Source organism: Callionymus lyra, chromosome 5 (genome assembly GCF_982586985.1).
Source record: "Callionymus lyra chromosome 5, fCalLyr1.hap1.1, whole genome shotgun sequence".
NCBI lineage: Eukaryota > Metazoa > Chordata > Actinopteri > Syngnathiformes > Callionymidae > Callionymus > Callionymus lyra.
This window is the reverse complement of record NC_141822.1, coordinates 13,336,535-13,358,051: the sequence shown is the minus strand read 5'-3', so window position 1 is coordinate 13,358,051 and position 21,517 is coordinate 13,336,535. Positions and strand designations below refer to the sequence as shown.

Genomic DNA, 21,517 nt, shown 5'->3' with positions numbered 1-21,517 from the left:
ATCCGCTCTGATGTCACGGTTCCGGAGGGGCTCAGATCCCCGGTAGATCCATGTTCTCTCCGACGGACGTACCGAACCAAGGACGCCAGCCGAGCCCAGACCAGGACCAGGATGCCCGGAGGAGCCGCCGCGGCCACGACGACGACGACCAGGGTGATGTGGACGTGCAGGTGTCGAGATGATCGGACATGAATCCTCGCTGAAGGAGCTTCCGAGCGACGCGTTACCACAGGTTTAATGTTGTTTATTTATTTATTAATGTCGAATAACGAGATATATATTCAACGACATGTTCTCACCTTCAGGGTGTTGTTGTACTTTCGCGTTTGACATTCAGTCCGCTGTCAATTTTAATATGAATTTATTTAAAAAAAAGGAAATAGTAGATGAAATGATTAGGAATCACACGTAATAATGATCAATATGAATTATTTTGACATCTCCTTACGTTTTCTAATTTTCGACAGGAAGCTGCCTTTCAAAATAAGAGCCCGGGACTGCTTGTATTTACATATAAACACGATACCATTTTTTTGTTTTGTTTGTATGAATCAACATCCTTATTATTATTATTAAGTTAAATCCCGACTGTAAATGAATCTATTTTTGAAAATGTAGTAAATCCCGAGTCAAACACACAAGGCTCATAAGATGGAGTTTTTTTGTAATTCCCTCCATGTCTCTAAGCAGTATTGGATTAAGTATGAAATAGAGACAAGGGATTAATAGTGTTGATGGGGTATCATATGAGGCGACCGAGGAACATTCAATCTGACGTTTGCAATCGCCATCTGCCGCCTGCGACCATCCAAACCTGGGACTCCAATGTCAATAAAGCAGAAAACAATATTTATCTTCTCTTTAATTTAGTTACATGCACACAAACTCCATCCCAGAGAAGCAATGATTGATGGATGATGAGAAGGAGGAAAGGAATTTAAGTGGGATAAGATATATTTTTGTGTGTGTGTGTAACTCATGCACACAGCAATGACAGTAAATCGCAAAACTGCTTTTTATGTTTGACAAAAAATAAAGTAGCACTTGATAAAATGAATAATGAACCTCAATAATGTTTAAAATGCAATAATAAATAATAAATAATAAAAAGATTAGATGTTTTCATTGAAATATATATTTTACAGCACTGGGTATACACATATTACTACAGTATGTTGATAAATTGTTTTGGAAAAGTCTATATATCCTTGTCATATTTTTGACTTCTAGGAAGGGCTGATAAAAAAAAGGCTTAATTTTAAGAGCCACGCAGATGATACTCTTGGCTTTAAATTATCATAATGTAATAATACTTTTCCACTAGAATAGCTGCTCAAAACCACATATTGCACATCTAGTGTGTTCTGAAAATGAGGCTTCATGAAGCTTCATCAGCCCACCGACAGAAAACACCAATAGAATGACCTCGAATAATAATAAATCCAAAGACAGCATTTCACATTTCTAATAGGAACGTGACACATTTTTTAAGTGAATGCTGAAGTCTTTGCGCCTAATGATCAGAGGAAAACTAGCTTCTGGCAATATTAGCTAATGACTTTTTAATAAGGGTTCATCCAGATGCATCATGGTTAGTGAGACGCAAAGTATGTAAACATCCATGCATTGTATTATCTCAACATTTAGTGATATATTCATGAAAATCAACCTGAATAGAACCTGAAATAAACAGGAAAAAAATATAGATTTGCATTAATAAATTATTGTGATTTACTGCCCAAAATCAGATGATGTTTACTGTATAACCCAGACTTGGGCAAAGTTCGGCCCAACGTTTCTAATGCATTAACAAATGTATTTTGTATTTATTATTTATTTACATTGTTACATAACACTTCCCACCTTTTTGTGTGTAATTTTTTGAGTATATATTAATACCTCAAAACATTTTTTTTAAGTTAATTGAAGAAATGATTTGTAAAAAACCCTCATATATACAAGAAAGAAAAATTGCAGCTTATTTAGCTTAATAAATGACATGGCCTAATGACGCATGTCATTTTTTTTTAGGGATTTTTTCGTCTTTCTTTTTGTTTGACGGCCCCTAACAACATTCACAGAATCTTAATTGTCCACCCCTGGTATAACCACTGATAAGAGGGAATATATAACAAATGTATCCGTGTATTAAATTAATTATAATTTAGCCAAAAAGAGCTATCTTCATTTTTTTCTGTCCTTAATAGAGAATATATTTATTTAATTTAAATCTTTTAAGCAAATTCTTTGTTCAATTAAAATATTTCTCAACAGATACTGATGTCGTGACAGTACATTATACTACGTACCAGTCAGACACATTGACTTCTACGTTGTATTGTTTTCATAATTTAAGTCAGAACAATACATCTCTTGTCAATACGTTTACACACAAGTGGCACGTGTCTTGTTGTCAATGTGTGTTTGTCAGTTCAAGATTAGGGAGTTAATGGTTTAGCAAATCCTCCGCCTGCAGCTTTCACTGCAGCCGGACAGATGGAAATGCAGCACTCGGCTCACGGCGCCTCAGACACGCTGCTGTGCTGCCGAGCCATCTGTGACACAATCCAGCCTCCTCCTGGGACCTTTGCCTCCCACCCCGAAAACATCAAGTATGACAGCGAAGCAGCTTTTTCGACAAATTGACAGCTGGACTCGGTGGTCAGAGAACAGAATCATTGATGGATTCTGTGCAGATGAACTCGTGACCATGACAGTGTGTCTAATACTGACTTCATTAAAGAAAACAAACTACCACAGGATCTGCTCTTGTACATGTCAGAATGAATCTCAATTTATAATCTACAGGTCCATAGATTGTGAGTTAACACCTCAAGTTTTTCTACCCATTTTAGGTTGACATGATCTGGGGTACCCAGAAAAAAACTACTAGATATATCCAAATGTGCCGATGATCACATGGAGGGTACTAAAAAGTAGGAGGGTGTACTGTTAAGAATCTGGCGATACAGAAGCACCGGTATGATAATTCCCCACATATTACAATACTGTAGGAACAAGAATATACAATATTTGTAGTATTGTCGAGTACTTGACTCTGGCGTTCTATTATTTACAGACCATAAGACTCTTGATGAATTCGTAACTGCTTTATTTGTTTTGAAAGTATGTCGAAACAGCTACACGCTGCTGTATACTCTCGTCCTCAGTCATCGCTGGTATCTCGCAGGATTTCATCGTTCCTATAGCTGCGTAATGACTGCTGCCATCTACAGGCCAGAAGTGTAATTGTAACACAAAAATGAACACGGTTTAAATTATTGCATGTTAAATAAATAAATAAATATATCGAATTATTATATATATATGTATATATAAGAACTCTTTTTTGAACTGTAAACAATATAAGAACTATAAAATGATTGTTAATTTTTAATTAATTTTATTTGAACTTGAGGGGTGACAATATGACTGGCAGCTCGGTATCGTTTCGACTTCTAAGGCTAAAAGATAGAGTAAAACAGAGTGAGTGAGTCATTATTTTTTTTTTTATTAAATCACCATTTAAATATATGTTCAGTAATAAAGATAATCTCAAATTTTTAAATCAATATTCAGAAAAAGATTGGATCCAGGTTATCTTAATCATCCAGAATTTTGTATATTCATATTCATTTTGTAACACGACTCGTGTGTTATTTGCCGTGTTATCGTTGATGTAAGTCGTCACTAGTTACTTCTAGTTAGAAGGTTATATTATTGCTGTTATACTGTTGCTGTATCTGTGAGTTTGTTAGCAACCTTGTCGCCTGTGTTGCGTATGTTGTTAAGCATCTATCTCGTATGGTTAAACAGCTGATTGCGATCCATGGTATTTCAAATGCTAAAAAAAACAACCTAGTTCTGCAGATAAAATAAAGGTACAGCAATAATATCGGTTGAATAAATTTTCTAGTGTTTATCGTTGCTAACGTCTTTGCTATTTATACAAAAATCTAAACCTGTAGAGGGTCGTTCATCACACCCTGTAGCCACATGCTTGCTCTCCATAAGCAGCGACATGGTGTCCACCGGTGTCAAGCGTGGGTCAGCGGATGACTGATAGTCGCTCTGATAGTCTCATCACATTGGATAACGTTCCGAGTTGACCTTCCGACGCGACCGGAGCGTTTATTATTCAGATCAGCACTGCATCCATCTCTATCTGGCGGCTCTTATCTGAAATGTTCCGGCGTCTTCTCTTTGACCTTTTCTTAAGCTCATCTCGTAGCAACATCCAGCTGTGCCCTGATGCCCCGCGATTGGCTGCAGACTCGAGCGCTTCGACCATCAATGGCGGGGATTAATTCAAGATGATTGTGGCGAGCGCCCGTCGCACCGCGGCGTCTCGGAAGAGCTCGTCGTTCCAATTATCACCTGAGATTATGCAATTAATCTGATGTCAAACTTAATTATGTTACAGTTATAGTTAAGAGTTAGGGTCAGTCTTAGGGTTAGGGTTTTACAGAACTGGGTATGAACATATTACTGTGTTTATAAATTGGTTAATGGAGGTGGAAATGTCTGATTTAATGAGTTTATTTTTGTTATAGAGTTAGGGTTAGGTCTAGGGTTTAGGTGAGGATTAAAGGGATTAAGGTTGAGGCGGTTATGAAGTCATGATCATAACTTCATGAACCTTAACTTAACTTTGACATCCATTTTATGTTCCTGGTCAAAATGTCTACCGTATTAAATGAATGTTATCAGATTCATCAATCAGATAAGAAAACATCCACGAATACCATCTACAAACCAATCACTAAACCATCCCCAAAAAACAACACATTACCACAAAAATGAAACACACACACACACCACTCCAACATAAAAACAAAAAACAAACCACACCAAAAACAGAACAATAAAACAATAAATAGAAATGATTAAAACGATACACTACCACAAAACAAAAACACACACACTTGCCCTAACACAAAAACAGGAATACACACACCACTCCAACATAAAAACAAAAAACAGACCACACTAAAAAACAGAACAACAATAAAACAATAAATACAAATAATTAAAAGGACACACTACCCCAAAAATGAAACACACACACCACTCACACCAAAAACATAATAACAAAACAACCAAAAATAAAAATTATAAAAACTACACAATAGCCCAAAAACAAGAATGAAAAACACACACAAACTACCATAAAACCAAAACACACACACTAGCCCTAACACAACAACAGGAAGGCACACACCACTCCAACACCAACATAGAAACACAAATCTGTCAAACACAAAAACATAATAACAAAACAACCAAAAATAAAAATGATAAAAACGACACAGTAACCCAAAAACAAGAATGAAAAACACGAAACAAAAACAACCACAAAACAAAAACTCACACACTAGCCCTAGGGTCCGTACAGAACGGTCAGATTTGGTCGTAAAAGGATTAAAAATATATATAAACTCTCAAAGTGAAGTGACTTTCTATTTCTTTGTTTCTCAGAGAGAAGTTGCTGTGAACCTTCAACCATGAGCCAGAAGAATCCGGGGGAGACCCCCGGGGACGAGAAGCAAAAGGCGGTCTCCGGCCCTCAGAGGAGTCGGCAGCAAAACGGCACGAGTCCGGGGGAGCCTCCGGCGGCCCGTCGGTCCTGGAGGCCGTGTCAGCTTCACAATCAGGACGGGGAACCGAACCCACATCATCATCATCATCAACATCAACCCCTCAACCATCGCGACGCTCCGGCCGGCGCTCCGTCCAGGCACAGGCGGCGGCAGCAGCAGCACGGCGGACCGAGGCGGGATCAAGAGGCGGCTTGTGCAGGCGCCGAGTCGGTGCCCGTCCAGCACCCACGTCCTGCTGTCACGCGCTACCGCTGTCATGGAGATCGAAACAACAGGGCCAGGAGCCACCATCAGAAGCTGCCCGTCAGAGCCAGACAGGAGGCGTCCCTGGACTCGGACAAGCCGCCTGGAAGTCCGGACGTGCCGCGACAAGCCAGCGACGACTCCTTTGAAGAACACTTACAGGAAGTGGCTCCTCCGCATCAGACCCCCGTGGCCGTGGTCCCCCCGAGCCACCTGTCCACGTACACCCCACCTGAGGAGGAGGAGGAGGAGGTGAAGTGTGAGGAGGAGCCCAAAAAAGAGACCGAAGAGGATCCGCCAGAAGAAGAAGCAGTGGTAGAAACGTCGTCCCTGAAAGAGGAGGCGCAGGATGCGGCTTCTCAGGAGAGCGAGATCACCGACCTCTGCTCCGACACGGAGAGCGCCGGCTCGCTCAGCATGGACGGACCTCTTCACAGCCCTCCTCCGCTCCAGTCGCCCACCCCCCCGTCCTCGCCGGACTCGCAGCAGTTCCCCCAGTACGACCACTTCAGCGAGGACGCCGACCTGAGCCCCCTGCCCGACCACGACCTGCTGCCGGACGACGACGACGACGACGAAGAGGGGTCCTCCGAGTCGAGCGCCCCGCCGCGGCCTTCCCCGTCCTCCGAGTATTACCCCAAGACCTATGCAGAGTTCTACACCGAGTCCCACCAGAAGTCGTACCTGGGTCCGGTCGAAGACGTGCATCCTCTTCCAAAGGCGCATCCCAATAGTTTCCCAGAACCTCTCAGAACGTCGTACCCGGAGTCCGCTCTGAAGTCCGAGACGGAGGAGGAGGACTCCTTCGCGGTGCCGGCGGTCCAGCCAGCGCCGCCCGTCAAGAGCTCCGGTTACGCTCCGAGGCCGCGGTCTCTGCACTCCCCCATGAGCCGGTCCGTGGGCAGTCGGCTGCACCACTACGACGCCCAGTCGGACGGAGACGGCGAGAGCGCCGATCAGAGCCCGATCCATAAGAAACCGGCGCCGACGAAAGACGCCGCCGACAACAACAAGGGTACGGTCAGTGAGCCGCAGGAGGAGTCGAGTCTTCCGGGACAAGGGAAGGGATCGGGGGACGCCATAAGTCTGGTGATCCGGGACATCCGGGAGGCCATCGAGGAGGTCAAGACGAAGGCGGTGCGCTCGCCTTACACGCCGGACCACATCGCCGAACCCATCTGGGTGATGCGTCAGGACGACAGTCCGACGGATGACGAGGACGTCTCGCAGTGCAGAGAAGTCAATGTAAGTGTCAACATTTTTGGTGGATTCCTTAGCCAGAGTGTGTCTCTGTGTAGTCCTGGTACAACTGGTTGTTTTTTATACTGAGCAGAAGTTGTATTTCTGAAGGATCAATACATCGAGGCCTTTATCTAGTGGTGTGTTGATGAAGCTTCATGAAGTATTGTTTCCAAATGAGTGAACGGCTAACAACACTCATGAATGTGTTACGAACATAGACTTCCATGCCATATAACAAAACAAAAGAAAGGAACACACACTTAAACACAAAATAGTTGCACACACCTCACCCCACCACAGAAACACAACACCCCAGTACTAAAACACAAACAAACCAACCAAACACAAAAAGGAGCACACACACCACCCCAATACAGAAACAGAAACCCAACACTCAAATACTAAAACACAAATACACCACCCAAACACAAAAAAGAACACACACACCACCCCAATACAGAAACAGAAACCCAACACTCAAATACTAAAACACAAATACACCACCCAAACACAAAAAAGAACACACACACCACCCCAATACATAAACAGAAACCCAACAACCCAACAACAAAACACATATACATCCCCCAAACACAAAAAGGAGTACACATACACCACCCCAATACAGAAACACAACATCAAAACACAAACACACCAACTGAACACAAAAAGGAGACGCACACACTACCCCAATAAAAAACTCCAGAAATATACCATTTAAACACTGAAAAAAAACACACACAACATTGAAACAGAAACACCACAATACTAAAACACAAATACACCACCCAAACACAAAAATAAACACACAAATCACCCCAATACATAAACAGAAACCCAACACCCCAATACTAAAACACAGAAAAGGAACACAAACACCACCCCAATACAGAAACACAACACCAAAACACTAACACACCAACTGAACACAAAAAGAAACACACACATCACCCAGAGAAACACAGGATACGCACACACTACCTCAATAAAAAAAACAGAAACACTGACAAAAAAAACACAACCACACGAAAACAGAAACACACTACCCCAGAAAAAAAACACAGACAACCCCAACACGAACACGGAAAACGCACCCCAGAGGAATTATAAAAAAGAAAACATACACACTGACTACTCCCCAAAAAACTGAAAAACACAAATACACCACCGAAAAACAAAAAAGAACACACACATCACCCCAATACATAAACAGAAACCCAACACCACAATACTTAAACACAAACACACCAACTCAACACAAAAAGGAGACACACACACTACCCCATTAAATAAAAACTGAAACACGCCACTTAAACACTGAAAATAAAACACACAACATATAAACAGAAACACAATACAGAAAAACAAATACAACACCCAAACACAAAAAGAAACACACACCACCCCAATACATAAACAGAAACCCAACACCACAATAAAACACATATACACACTCAAACAACTCAAAAAATGGAACACACACACCACCCCAATACAGAAACACACCACTCAAACACTGAAAAAAAATACACAACCCCACGAAAACAGAAACACACTACCCCAGAAAAAGAAAACACAGACAACCCCAACACAAACACGGAAAACGCACCCCAGAGGAATTATAAAAAAGAAAACATACACACTGACTACTCCACAAAAAAACTAAAAACACCACCCCAACACAAAAAACACACTCGACACTGAGACAGAAACACACTGCACCGCAACACGGAAACAAAAATAAATCGAACATAGACACACAACGACACTTCAAGATAGTAACAAGAGCACAATCTAATGAGGCCCTTGTGTCATTGTTTTCCCGAAGGAGATTTCCAGAGGTAATAATAAAGTTAATAATAAATAAATATATGTCTACCATCGTTCTATTAAAATCTGTTGATGTTCTAAGTTTAAAGTTGTAAACACTCCGTCTTTCCTAACCCTGGACTCAAGGCTACTCTCCAGTCCAAGTCCGAGTCCCGCGGTGCTCCGGCCCCGAGGCAGCACTCCGCCGCACCTTCCAAGGCCGAGTCCTCCAGAGCCCCTCGAACGCACCACCGGCAGAGCCACCACCACCAACAGCCGCACTCGTCGCAGCAGCAGAGGGACTCGACCCGACAACCTCCCGCACAGGCGGGGAATCCACAGAGACAACATCAGCAGCAGTCGCCGCCTCAGCAGCAGCAGCAGCTTCAGTCTCCGGGGCCCCAGCTGACCGTCCAGGAGGTGAGAGGACCACCAGGAGATCTTCACAGGATCATCTCAGGATTGATCGATCAAACTCAGGGCCTGGGGGTTCGAATACAGTCCACCTAGTCAGAGGTTTGAGGTCACAGGAGCTTTAAACACCGACTAAATAATATAGTTTTTAAATCTATAGAAAGTATAATGTCTGCACTGTTACCTTCATGACCTGTGAGAGAGTCAAGAAAATAACTTGTTTCTTTCATAATGGTACAATTTTTGTGTTTTACCACAAAGAATCTATGTGATAAAATAATACTTGAATCATAATAATACTTGGCCTGTAAACAAATGCGTTTGTGGTATCCCTTGTGTTGTCTCTGGGTCAAGGTGAACCGGTGGCCCCGGAAACAAATGTGTTTGCTGTATCCCTTGTGTTGTCTCTGGGTCAAGGTGAACGACCTCCCTGGCTTCCATAAATACATATCCAGTGGTGAAGGTCGTTCATCTTGACTCAGAGACAATACAAGGGATACCACAAACACATTTGTTTCCGGGCCACCGGGTCACCCTGACCCAGAGATAAGACAAGGGTCAACCTTTTGGCTGTTTTTTAGGGTTCAACGTAAAAAATAATAATTTCACCTTAACGTTTGCATTAATTAATAAGGTTTTATCGAAATTATTTTATTTTATTGTATTCTTTTGACTTTAATCATTGTAACTTATTGTTAAATTATTTACTTTTCACTTTAGTTTAAAAGTCTCTGATCTTGTTTTATTTGACTGATCTTTTTTTTAATATAATTCATTTGACATTATCATGTTTTTACACAACAACACAAAAATACATCCTGTTTTTTTATTTTTTTATTTCTGGCAATAGACATTTTCTGATGTATATCTGATATAAATGTTTTTACTGATAGAGTTTCACTCGACCTGATAAGATTTGTTCTCTTGTGTCCTGACTCAGCTCCGCAGAGCTCTTCCACCATTTCCCACCTTTGTTGATGGCAAGTAGATTCTCTGTTTTGTATAAAAATGTCTTAATTACTGAAGGTTATTTAAGTGTGTATGTGTCTAACTTGCCCGTTGCAGTTCCAGGACCATGTGACCCCGACGACCTGATCGACGGCATCATCTTCGCGGCCTCGTACCTGGGCTGCACTCACCTGCTGTCGGAGAGGACGCCCAGCAAGAGCGCCCGCATGCAGCAGGCTCAGGAGGCCATGAGCAGAGTCAGGGTGAGCCGCGCCCGTCACAGAACACCATGTTAGCCATGTCTACAGTATAAAATGTCCTGCAGCGGTACATGTATCAGTGCTATGACAATATTGAATGGTTAAATTTAACATTTGAAATGTTGTTGTTTTTATACTCAGGGTCAAGTTGACCCAAAGGCCTGGAAACAAATGTGTTTGGGTCAACTTGACCTTTGACCCTGAGATAACACAAGGGTTAATTTTTTTTATACATGTAATTTAGTTTTTAAAACTCGAACACTTTGAAATCCATGATTCATTTTACAAATAGAGTTTGATATTGTAGTTCCAATAAATAATAATAATTCATATTTTTTCATTCGTATTCTTTTAAATTGTAGTATTTTCTGGTGGTACTATTTAACCAACGTTTGTATATTGAAGTTAAAAGGCTACAAATGAATTTAGGTCATTTGTTTTTTGATTATTTGAATTGGAAAATCAAACTCTCTTTGTAAATACATTCATTTATTTAAAAAATATTTTTAATTTTTTTTAAATTAAATTATAAATAAACGTTAAAACGTTAAATTCAACCATTAAATAATCTGATACTTCCACGAGAGATTCATGGTAGCATCAGGTAAACACTTGCTCCATGGATCAGGTCCATGAATCCCACACGTATAAACAAGGATCACGACCGGAGAAAACGAGCAACAACGCCTCAGACTCGAAGATCCAGTCGAAGCCGAGACCCTTAAGGAGCGGCGAGTGCGACCGGGGTTTGAGTCGACCTGTCAGAGGCTGTTAGACAAGCGGAGCATAAGAATGTTGGAGCTGCATGAATAAGTCCAGAGGTTGGATTAGTACAAACTCTTGAGTTATAAACTCGAAAAAAGAATTGAGTGACAGTTCCAGGGCAGAGACTGAGTCGAGGTTGAAGAAGGACAAAGAAAAAGACGCATTTGTTACTCACTTGCTCTTTCTTTCTCTACTTATGAAACTTACTTTAAAACATGTTACTGACACTGAACTAACTTTCTCTAATGAACATGTTTAATATTTGCTTTTCTTACAAAACAGTTTTATTATGACTGTGTTGGTGTCGAGTTATCTCAAGGTTCGTGATTGTCCTCGAGACGAGTGAAGGTTTTCCAGGCATTTATTGGAGGATTTCAGTTGAGAAGTTTAATACTCTTTACATGTCATGTTTAAAGGTGAATAAATGTGAGCATAAGATAATATTTTTTTTCAATATAATTGTTGTCATATTTTATGGACCAGAATTACATGTTTCACCCTCTTAAATAAAATAAATAAAATAATAGGTTTTTAATTTCATTTGGAAATCATTTTATTGGAATAAATATTCAAAATGCTTAAAAATAGCATTGCTATCAACTAGCTTAGCTAATCTGTATTAGTTATATGGAAGTAAATCATTATACTTTATGGTTGAATTTAATATTTCAAATGTTTGAAATTATTTTAATGTTTTGTAAGCATTTTATTTCCTTTCTTAGTAATTGAATACAATAATTTGTATGTTGAAAGGTTGATTTTTTTCTTTAAATAATTAAATGTATAAATAATTATTTTGTATTATTATATTTAAAAAAAAAACATTTTTACACATTTTTTTTACTCAGATTTTGAATTTCTTACTCAAATAATTAAAAAATAAAATACCTGAATCCACTAATTTTTAATTCAAAGCTTTATAAATTCAATATAAAAATGTTGTATAATTGTGCCACCATGATTGGCTGAAGTTTTGGTGAAGTACTTGGTTCTCGTTTGAGTTTTTTAAATCAAATAATTCAAAACAAATTTTTATTTACATTATTTACTAATATTTATTCGTATTATTTGTATTTAAAACGAAAAAAAAACGAATCCAACCTTTTAATTATACAAATGATGTGAATGATGAATTCAATTTTCAATAAAAACAAATTCAACCTTTTAATATAAAAATAATTAAATTACATTTTTAATTAAAACAAATTCAACCTTTCAATCAAAACCTTTCAATGATTCAAATCCAGATCCTGCATTTGAAATGTTACATTCTAAACATTCAATATTGTGATATACATCAATAGAAGCGATCACTTTTAGCTCTGTTTCTACAAATTAAAAAAATATTTATTTTAAAAATACAAATGCCATAAAAACATAATTGTGTTGGAACTTGTGACCTTGGCTCCTGCAAGGGTTTGAGTGACATCATCTGCTATTTAAAAAAAACCTTTAATTTAAACCATTTGAAACCAGCCTGTCAATTCCAGAACACGTCAATAATTGCCAAGGGCCTCCTGATCATCAGTGGTCATAATGTATTGGCCTCCTCAGCTTCCTCTGATGGTTTTCTAAGAACTATTATTATCACGTGACCTTCCCCCCAAAATTCTTCCACATCTCCTTCCCACCGGGTTCTTGGTGTCACACCGCTGTAGCCGAGTTGAGATGAAGTTTGCTTAAAAAAAGACCGGCGGCAGCTCGTGTCTGTCAGCCGTTGATTGACGGACGCCATCGCTGTCCTCGGTCGCACTCGCGCCGTCAACACGTCCTCCTGGTCCCTGGCGACGCGTCTGGGATCAGGACTCTCACTCGTTCACGTCTTCTCTGTGCAGGCGGCTCAGAAACAGGCGAAGAACAAGAAGAAGGTGACGCTTTGTTTTTTGCTCGTTCAAGACGCTTTTCTTGTTTGTTTTTGTTTTTTTTAACTTCACTTCGCCCGCCATTTTTTCTCTCCAGCAGAGGGACGAGGGCGAGGGTCCGCCCACGGCCGAGGTGGATCTGTTCATGTCCACGCAGAGGATCAAGGTGCTGAACGCCGACACTCAGGTAATGTTTTCAGTTTAGCAGACGTGTGTGTGTGTGTTGACTGGGGGTGTGAGAAAATATCGATACATAATATATCGCGATTTTTTCACAATACGGTATCATCGTCTGACAGCACTGTTTAATTTTTTGTTTTGTTTCTTTGTTTTTAAAATCATATTTTGTTTTTTATTATAGTATTTTTTTATGGTTTATGTTTCATTAAAGTGTGTATACAATACAATAATTTTTCTTTTTTTTCTTTTTATGTAAAACTAAAAAAAATTCGTTTCTATGTTGCAATTAAAACTTCCGGCCACTAGATGTCAGCATACGTTACATCCTCCTCAGATAAATGAAAAATCAAAATCCTGATAGATCCTGGCACTGTCTGAGGACGAGGGGATACAGTGGTTTCCAGCAGTTTTAAAGTTAATGTTTTGGTTGAAAATTTTGGTTTCAAAACCAATGAAAGCAGTTACGACTTCGTCAAGAGTCATGTGGTCTGTAAATTCTACAACACCAGAGTCAAGTGTGTATTTAATATTTAACATTTTTAATTTACTTAAATCATGCGACATTTCACAGGGTTTGTTCATTTTTGTGTTTCAATTAAACTTTTGGCCACTAGATGGCAGCAGTCATTAGGTTCTACACAGCTTAAGAAACAATGAAACACTGCTAAATCCCAGCGGTGACTGAGGACAAGAGGATACAGTCGACTCCAGCAACTTTTAAAGCTGATGTTCGTACATATTTTGGTTTCAAAAGAAATGAAAGTAGTTACGACTTCATTAAGAGTCATGTAGTCTGTAAATTCTGCAACACCAGAGTCAAGTACTCGACAATACTACAAGTGTTACTACAGTATCAAATATATCGTTAAAAATTGCATCGTGTCGTTTTTGTCAATACACGTCCCTGGCGTGGACTTGTTGCTCATGTCTTCTCTCTGGCCTCCACCAGGAGTCGCTCATGGACCTTCCTCTGAGGACCATCTCCTACATCGCGGACATCGGCAACATGGTGGTCCTGATGGCCCGAGGCAAGATGGTTCGGTCCCGCAGCGCCCAGGAGAACCTGGAGGAGACGCCGGAGGAGAGCGGCCAGGACGACCGGCGCCTCTACAGGATGATCTGTCACGTCTTCGAGTCGGAGGACGTGAGTCGAACGCTCGTCAGCACTTGTTTTTTTGTGTTTTTTTTTGGACCCTTTAACTTGTCGGCGCCCCCTTCAGGCGCAACTCATCGCGCAGTCCATCGGTCAGTCCTTCAGCGTGGCCTACCAGGAGTTCCTGAGGGCCAACGGCATCGACCCGCAGGACCTGAGTCAGCGCGAGTACAGCGACCTGCTCAACACTCAGGACATGTACAACGACGACCTCATCCACTTCTCCAAGTCAGAGAACTGCAGGGATGTAAGTCCTGGAAATCATTGGTTTCTTCATCAGATCCCGAGTTCTCTCCAGCACCCCCATGGACCCTCCTACACTCTCCTCTTTTCTCTCACTATATCCTCCCTCACTCCTCTCCTTATCCATCTGTCTACCCCCCCATCCTTCCTCCCAGCCGGTCAAAGCGGCAGGCCGTCAACAATGAGTCTGGTTCCGCTCGAGGTTTCTGCCTTCTAAAAGGAAGTTTTTCCTCGCCATAGCTCACTGTACAGTGTTTTGTTTCTTGCTCTTTGTTGAATTGCTGGGATCTATTTTTCCTTAATCAACTGTAGTCTTATTTCAACTGTATAGTGTCTTGAGATAACTTTGTTATGATAAGACACTTTAAATAAAATTGAATTGAATTGAATTGAAATTCATCTTCTCTGGTAAACATGCGTCAAACTAGAGGCTCGAGGGAAACGACCCAGAGCTTTAAATACTTTTAGTAAACTTGTTTTAAATAATATCAGTGCCATCAGAACATTAATGTTTGAATTCAATATATTAAATGTTTGTTTTTAGGAATTACATTTATTTTTATAATACATTTTACTAATTGATTCATAAATTAATAAAATAATACATATTTTTTATATTGAAATGTGGATTTTTCTTTAGCAATTGAATTTTAAAAATCGAATATATTTTTAAAGTGAATGAACTTGTTTCCACACATTATGTTTGATATTCTAATAATTAAAAAATAACTTTTCTAAATTGTATATTTCTTGATTAATAGCCTTTTAAATTCAATATAAAGATGTTGTTATTATAGTGCCAACATTTTTATATTTACTTTAGAAGGCTACGAATATTGTCAAAATGAATTAAAAAAAAAAAGTACACATAGAGTTTAATATTCTAGATCCAATAATTAAAAAATACATTTTATAAATGAAATACATTTTAATTTATAGCCTTTTAAATTCATTGATTTTTTTTAATTCAATAGTTTAAAAAAAAAAAGAAATCAATGTTTCGATATATGTATATAAGTGAATTTAATTATTCCAAAGAAACTTGATTATTAAAAAAAGTTTCAATAAATCAACATTTAAAATGTTAAATTTAATCATTAAATATTCAGATGACACTTATACTTCCTAAGTTAGACATGAACAGTTCGGCCCAGGAATATTTAGGAATATAAGTTTTTTATTGTAACTAGTTCTTTGTTTCCTTAGTTTAATTGGTGGTTTATCGTGATTAAACCTCAAAACATTCAATTATATTATGATTTGTATAGTATTTATTTTAGTAAAATCCCAACAAAATATATACAAGTAAAACAAAGAAGATTTACTTCATTAAATAATTTCATAATTCTTTATTTCCCCCTTCTTTTATTTATAATTTTTAATTATATCTATTCTTTCTTTCTTTAATTTGTCTTCTTTCTTCCATTTATTCTTCCTTTTTTAGTTTCCCATCTTTTTCTCTTATCTTTTCATCTCTTTTTTTTTAATCTTTTGACGGGCCCTCAAAATTGTCAGAGCCTATAACCCTAACCCTAACCCTAACCCTAACCCTTACCCTTACCCTAACCCTGACCCTGACCCTAACCCTAGTCCTAACCCTCTAATGTGGCCCCTTAGAAATAGCCGACATAGAAACGGGAGGTAAAAGGTCAAAGTTGTCGACGCTCTGCTGCAGGTTTACATCGAGAAGCAGAAAGGTGAAATGCTGGGGGTCGTCATCGTGGAGTCGGGCTGGGGGTCCATCCTCCCGACCGTCATCATCGCCAGCCTCATGCACGGCGGCCCCGCCGAGAAGTCGGGGCGACTCAACATCGGGGACCAGATCATGACCATCAACGGGACCAGCCTGGTGGGCCTCCCGCTCACCACCTGCCAGAGCATCATCAAGGTACGACGGAACAAGTCTCTCGTCTCTCGCCGCCGCCATCTGACGTCTGTCGTCTGACGTCTGTCTTCTGTCCACACCAGGGTCTCAAGTCTCAGTCCAGGATCAAGATGAATATCGTGAGGTGCCCCCCCGTCACCATGGTGCTCATCCGCAGGCCGGATCTGCGGTACCAGCTGGGCTTCAGCGTGCAGAACGGCATTGTGGGTATTTTCGATCTTGCGGTAGCGAGTCTTCGTCGTCCTCAACCTCTCCGTGCGTCCGTGCAGATCTGCAGCCTCATGAGAGGCGGCATCGCGGAGCGAGGCGGCGTCCGCGTCGGCCATCGCATCATCGAGATCAACGGTCAGAGCGTGGTGGCGACGGCGCACGAGAAGATCGTCCAGATCCTGTCCAACGCCATGGGCGAGGTACGGTCAAGAAGATGATCGTTCAGACAGTTTTCTCTGAACTTTTCTGACCTGGAAAAATATTCAACAAGATTTAGAACCTAATATAATCATGTCATAGAATTATCCTCAATTAAAATATTTGTTTATTTATTTTTAGATCTTAATAATTTATATTAATTAAATAATAAACAAAAGATAAACTAACGCTAACATTGTTTTGTACTAGTAAAGCTAGCAAGTATAAGATACAACTTATTCACTTAACAATGTGGTTAAAGCAAAAGTTTTTATAACATTAGAAAAAGAAAAAAGGGTAAATAAATCCAACTGTTTACTGTTTGTAGTGTTGATTAAAGAAACACTGCTTTTGTAATAAACTTTAAACTTCAAAACTGTAAAACTGTCTAATGAAAATGAAAATTTGTATTCAATAAATTCTCATTAAATTTAAAATAACAGATGAATACCATCAGAAGATCATTTGAATAATGAAATTAATTAACATTTTAGTTAAAAAAAAAGGAAATTTAAATGGATATTTGTTGGTGCTAATCCATTGTAGGAATACATGTCCTTTTAAAACCATATTTATATTTACCTTAACATTAGCAGGACACAATAGTCTGCAATAATGGATCCCAGAGAACCAAGGAATTACACTTCAGTTGTTTTCGTCGCAATTACTTGTGTTTTTCAAAAATCCAGAACAGAATCTTGATGTTATTTTAACAGCCGGTAAATATCTTAAATAACATTTAAATTTAAAGTCTTCTTTAAACACTCATTCTAAACTCTTTAAACTAAAAAGTTTTACTCCATTGCTGTCTATGATTCAAACATTTTTCATTTTCATTTTCATAATTTCAACCCTGTGTTGACAAAAGCTGTTTCTGATTCTGATCATTTATTTAACAGCGTAACAGAAAAAGTAAACGTGCAGCACCATCTTCTGGCCAAGAACTGTAATTGCAAGTGAAATTCTTTCTTCCAGATCCACATGAAGACCATGCCTGCCGCCATGTACCGTCTGCTGACCGCACAGGAGCAGCCCGTCTACATCTGAGACCCCCCTCCCCGACCCCCTCACCCCCCCACACACACACCCACCCTCAACCCTCCCCCCCGAACTCACCCGGCTACACCCGCTGCTGCCCTCTGTGGCCTTAAACTGTACAAACCCACTTCTCTGTAGTTGTTGCAGCAGATGCTGGTGATGTTTCGGACCAAAGACCAGCTGAGGGTTTGTTCGGCACCGCTCGGTAACTCACTGTTATTATAGTCTCGTCAAAATAGCTACAATATTTGAATGTAACTTTAAACGTTTGGACCTAGACGTTGCCACGGCAACAAGAAATAAGCTGCATGAGTGATCCTGAATAAAGTGAAGGTCAAGTTGGGCTTGTTTTTTCATTTTGGCTTCATTTTTCGGTTTAACATTTGGTAAAATAGCAGAGTTTTTAGCCAAAGTATTTAGTTTCCAGATGTGTAGTAGGAAGAAAAGAAAGAAAAAAGGCAACTTATAAAACCTGGAATGAAGAACAAGAAGAATGTGACAGTGGAGGCAACAGAAGAGTTCTCAGTAGCTGATAAAGTGATGTATATATATATATATATATATATATATATATAAAGTTTAATTAAACCAAAAATAAGATTTTCAACTTCAACTAACTGTCAATCAGACTTAGTTCTTCCTGCTGAAGAAAGTTTGGTAAATATACATTTTATTCTGTGTACTGCATTAACTGTAACAATATTTTGACACCCCGCACTTTTGACTGTGTTTGTACAGCCGTCATGATGTCAGAGTAGAACTGATACATGTAGATAGTGACAGCAAACAATTGTATTTATTATTGAATGAACTCCAAACACAACTTTTTATTTTAAGGACTTTTAACCATTATTTTCTTTGTGCTTTTCTGCAAATATGTCTTGCCCCTCGCCCAGGTAATTTGCGCAGATATGGAGTATTTATAAACTGTTTGTATATAAATACAAATGGAAAATACACACATTTTCCATTTTTTGGGGCTTTTGTTTTTTAAAGTTTGACCAATATACACAAAAGCCCCTCATAACAGTCACAGTGTATAATTTGGCCCCTGAGATCATATAAAAGCCTAGACATCGTAACCTCTCCTTCGCCGAGACTTCAGACGGGGAGAACTTTATTAATTAACTACAAAATTGGCACAAAGTTTAGGTCAGAAGAAGTAAAATAACTACAACATTTGCATTTCCAGAAGAAAATGCAGTTTGAATGCTGACTCTGTAAACAGAAATGTTTAAAAGTGTTTTATTAGTATTTAAAGTAGAAATTTGTGAAAACAGTTGAAATGATGGCAAAAAGAAGAAAGACTGATGTGAAAGCGTTGAAATAAATTGAAAAAGGTTGAGAAGAAGAAAAAGTAGATTTTGTAGTAGAAGTAGTAGTAGAGGGAGTAGAAGAAGTAGTAGTTGTAGTAGAATAATAAGTAGTAGTATAAGAATTGTTAGTATAAGTATAAGTAGTGGGAGAAGAAGTAGTATTAGTTAAAGTAGTTGTAGAATTAGATATAGAAGTAGTAGTAGAATTTGTAGTAGAAGTAGAAGTCCTAGTAGAATTAGTAAAAGCAGCAGTAAGATTAGTAGTAGAATGAGTAGTACAAGTATAGTAGTATTATTAGTAGTTGTAAGAAGACAAAAGTGATTTTAAGGTGAATACAGTTTCCAGGTGTGAATAGATGAATAAAGGTCAAAGTGGATGGAGTTGAAACACAAGTTGAAGAGTTTTATCATTCAAGTAAATGAGGGGGAAAAAGGGTAGAGGGTAGAAAGAGGAAGAGAAGAAAGAGTTAAAGAGATAAAAGAAAACTAGAACATTCCAGGAATGAGCCAAATCAATAAAAGTTTGAATGGTTCAAATAAAATTTGTAGGAGATGAGGCACAAAACTTAAGTCAGAAGAAGTCAAATCAAAACAAAGAGAAAAACATGTTTTCAAAAAAGGTTTGAAAACATGGTTATAATGAGAGATTAGCTGCATCTTGGAGAAAGAAGATTCAACATTTGAAACGTGTGAATCAAGAGAGTTTGACTTTAGTTGATCTTCAAACGCATGAAAGACGAGAGAACATCTTGAAAAATTGCATTTATTGTAGTTTCAGTGAGTGTTTTAGGAGTTAAAAAAAGAGGGAAAAAAAAAAACACAAACGTACATTTTTAAAAACCACTGATTGTCGGTTGAGATACAGGTGAGCATTTCTTATATTTATATATATATAAAAAAAAGAACAAACGATTGTCACAAAAGTGGTGGACGTTCTACACAGTCGAAGACTCGGATACAAAAGTGGTCACATGTTCAACACTCCTGACACAGTGCGGTTTAGAAAACACTTGAGATCACGACGCTCCGGTTAATAACAAGTAACTACTTTTTCAACGTGGTTTTGCGATGGTTTTCTGCAGCATCCAGGACTTTATATGGTTGGACCTCCTCCTCCTGACTCCTCACGGTCACGGTCCAGTTCCTCGGCGGGTCCAGAGAGCCAGAGAAGAGTCGGTGACGACGTCACTATAACTCAGTGTCCTTGTACTTCTGCGGGTTGTAGTAGCCTCGTTTGTTCTGGTCCTGCAGCTGCCGGCGGTACTCGATCTCGTCGTCCTCGTGCCCCCGGGGGTCCTGGTACTGCTGCCGGGCCGGGGCCTGCGGTTCCGGGTTGGAGCTGGATCTGAAGGAAAGAAAAGAAAGAGTGAGCGGAGATTTAAGTCGTCGTCGGCGGAGGAGGAGGAGAGAATCTCACCCGATGGGCTGAGGACGGTTCAGGTTGGGTTTGGGCATCTTGACCGGGACGGCGTAGATGTCGGGATGTTTCTGGGCGATTTCCAGCTGCGCGGGGGGGGAGAAGAGAAGCCCCAGTTATGTCAGCGGAGATCAAGCGTTTACCCAGCATGCCGAGGTGCGGGAACACGCGAAACAACAACAACTCACTCTGGCGTTCTCAGCTTCCTGCAGCTCCAGCAGACGCTGGGCTCGAGCCAAGTGGTCCATCTTCTCGAACGCTTTGATCTGGAAGTTCAACAAACGTCGTTTAGCGCCGGCGTCGACCGTCACGGCCACGATTGGCGATTCATGAGGGGGTCATGGGTCGACTCCGCGCCGACCAGGAAGGTTGGATGACCGGAAGTATGTCAGACGTCAGAATATTGAACCAGTGCTTTTTTTTTTACAGATTAAATTATCGTTTAATTAAGTCGATTCTATATTGAGGTGGAATTAAATAATAAAAAAAAATGTTTTAAAAATGAGTTACATTTATTTTACACATAGATTTTGATATTCTTATAACAATAACTCAAAAATAAATGTTCTATACATTATATTTGTTTATTCATAACCTTTTTAATTCAATATAAAAATATTAAAACACATTTTTATATTGAATTGAAAAGGCAACAACTTTCCTCAGTTCACACTTTTTGTATTTTTTGATATTATTGATCACTAGTTCAACTACGAATACAACTTTTTTAAGCA

General features: G+C 39.4%; 2 protein-coding genes across 11 annotated transcripts in view; one reads left to right on the top strand and one right to left on the bottom strand.

Annotated features, from left to right (window-relative positions):
- The first annotated feature begins 1 nt into the window (after position 1).
- On the top strand, positions 2–18,393 carry LOC148079449 (uncharacterized). 2 transcript variants are annotated; one of them, XM_087791022.1, is made up of 13 exons: positions 2–232; positions 5,479–7,088; positions 9,042–9,314; positions 10,249–10,288; positions 10,374–10,519; positions 13,117–13,149; positions 13,241–13,330; positions 14,273–14,467; positions 14,544–14,723; positions 16,395–16,607; positions 16,688–16,807; positions 16,874–17,014; positions 17,988–18,393. In XM_087791022.1, the coding sequence occupies exons 2-13, from the start codon at positions 5,505–5,507 to the stop codon at positions 18,057–18,059; spliced, it is 3,087 nt and encodes a 1,028-aa protein (XP_087647148.1). In that variant the 5' UTR covers positions 2–232; positions 5,479–5,504; the 3' UTR covers positions 18,060–18,393. The 2 variants fall into 2 exon arrangements, with proteins under 2 accessions (XP_087647148.1, XP_087647149.1); XM_087791023.1 differs by lacking the exon at positions 13,117–13,149.
- Positions 18,394–20,113: 1,720 nt separating this feature from the next.
- tjp2a (tight junction protein 2a (zona occludens 2)) overlaps positions 20,114–21,517 on the bottom strand; it is a 38,166-nt gene continuing 36,762 nt past the window's right edge. For all 9 annotated transcript variants that reach the window (XM_087791019.1, XM_087791018.1, XM_087791012.1 and 6 more), the window contains 3 exons: positions 20,972–21,049; positions 20,784–20,869; positions 20,114–20,711 (listed from right to left, as the gene is read on the bottom strand). In XM_087791019.1, the coding sequence (XP_087647145.1) occupies positions 20,555–20,711; positions 20,784–20,869; positions 20,972–21,049 (321 nt within the window). In that variant the 3' untranslated portion in view covers positions 20,114–20,554. The remainder of the gene's footprint in view (positions 20,712–20,783; positions 20,870–20,971; positions 21,050–21,517) is intronic.

Bases quoted from the DNA above. Each gene is read 5' to 3' on its own strand.
- LOC148079449 (XM_087791022.1), top strand. From the start codon at position 5,505: ATGAGCCAGAAGAATCCGGGGGAGACCCCCGGGGACGAGAAGCAAAAG. The intron at 13,150-13,240 runs GTGACGCTTTGT...TTTTCTCTCCAG, and splicing joins AGGCGAAGAACAAGAAGAAG to CAGAGGGACGAGGGCGAGGG. The intron at 13,331-14,272 runs GTAATGTTTTCA...GGCCTCCACCAG, and splicing joins TGCTGAACGCCGACACTCAG to GAGTCGCTCATGGACCTTCC.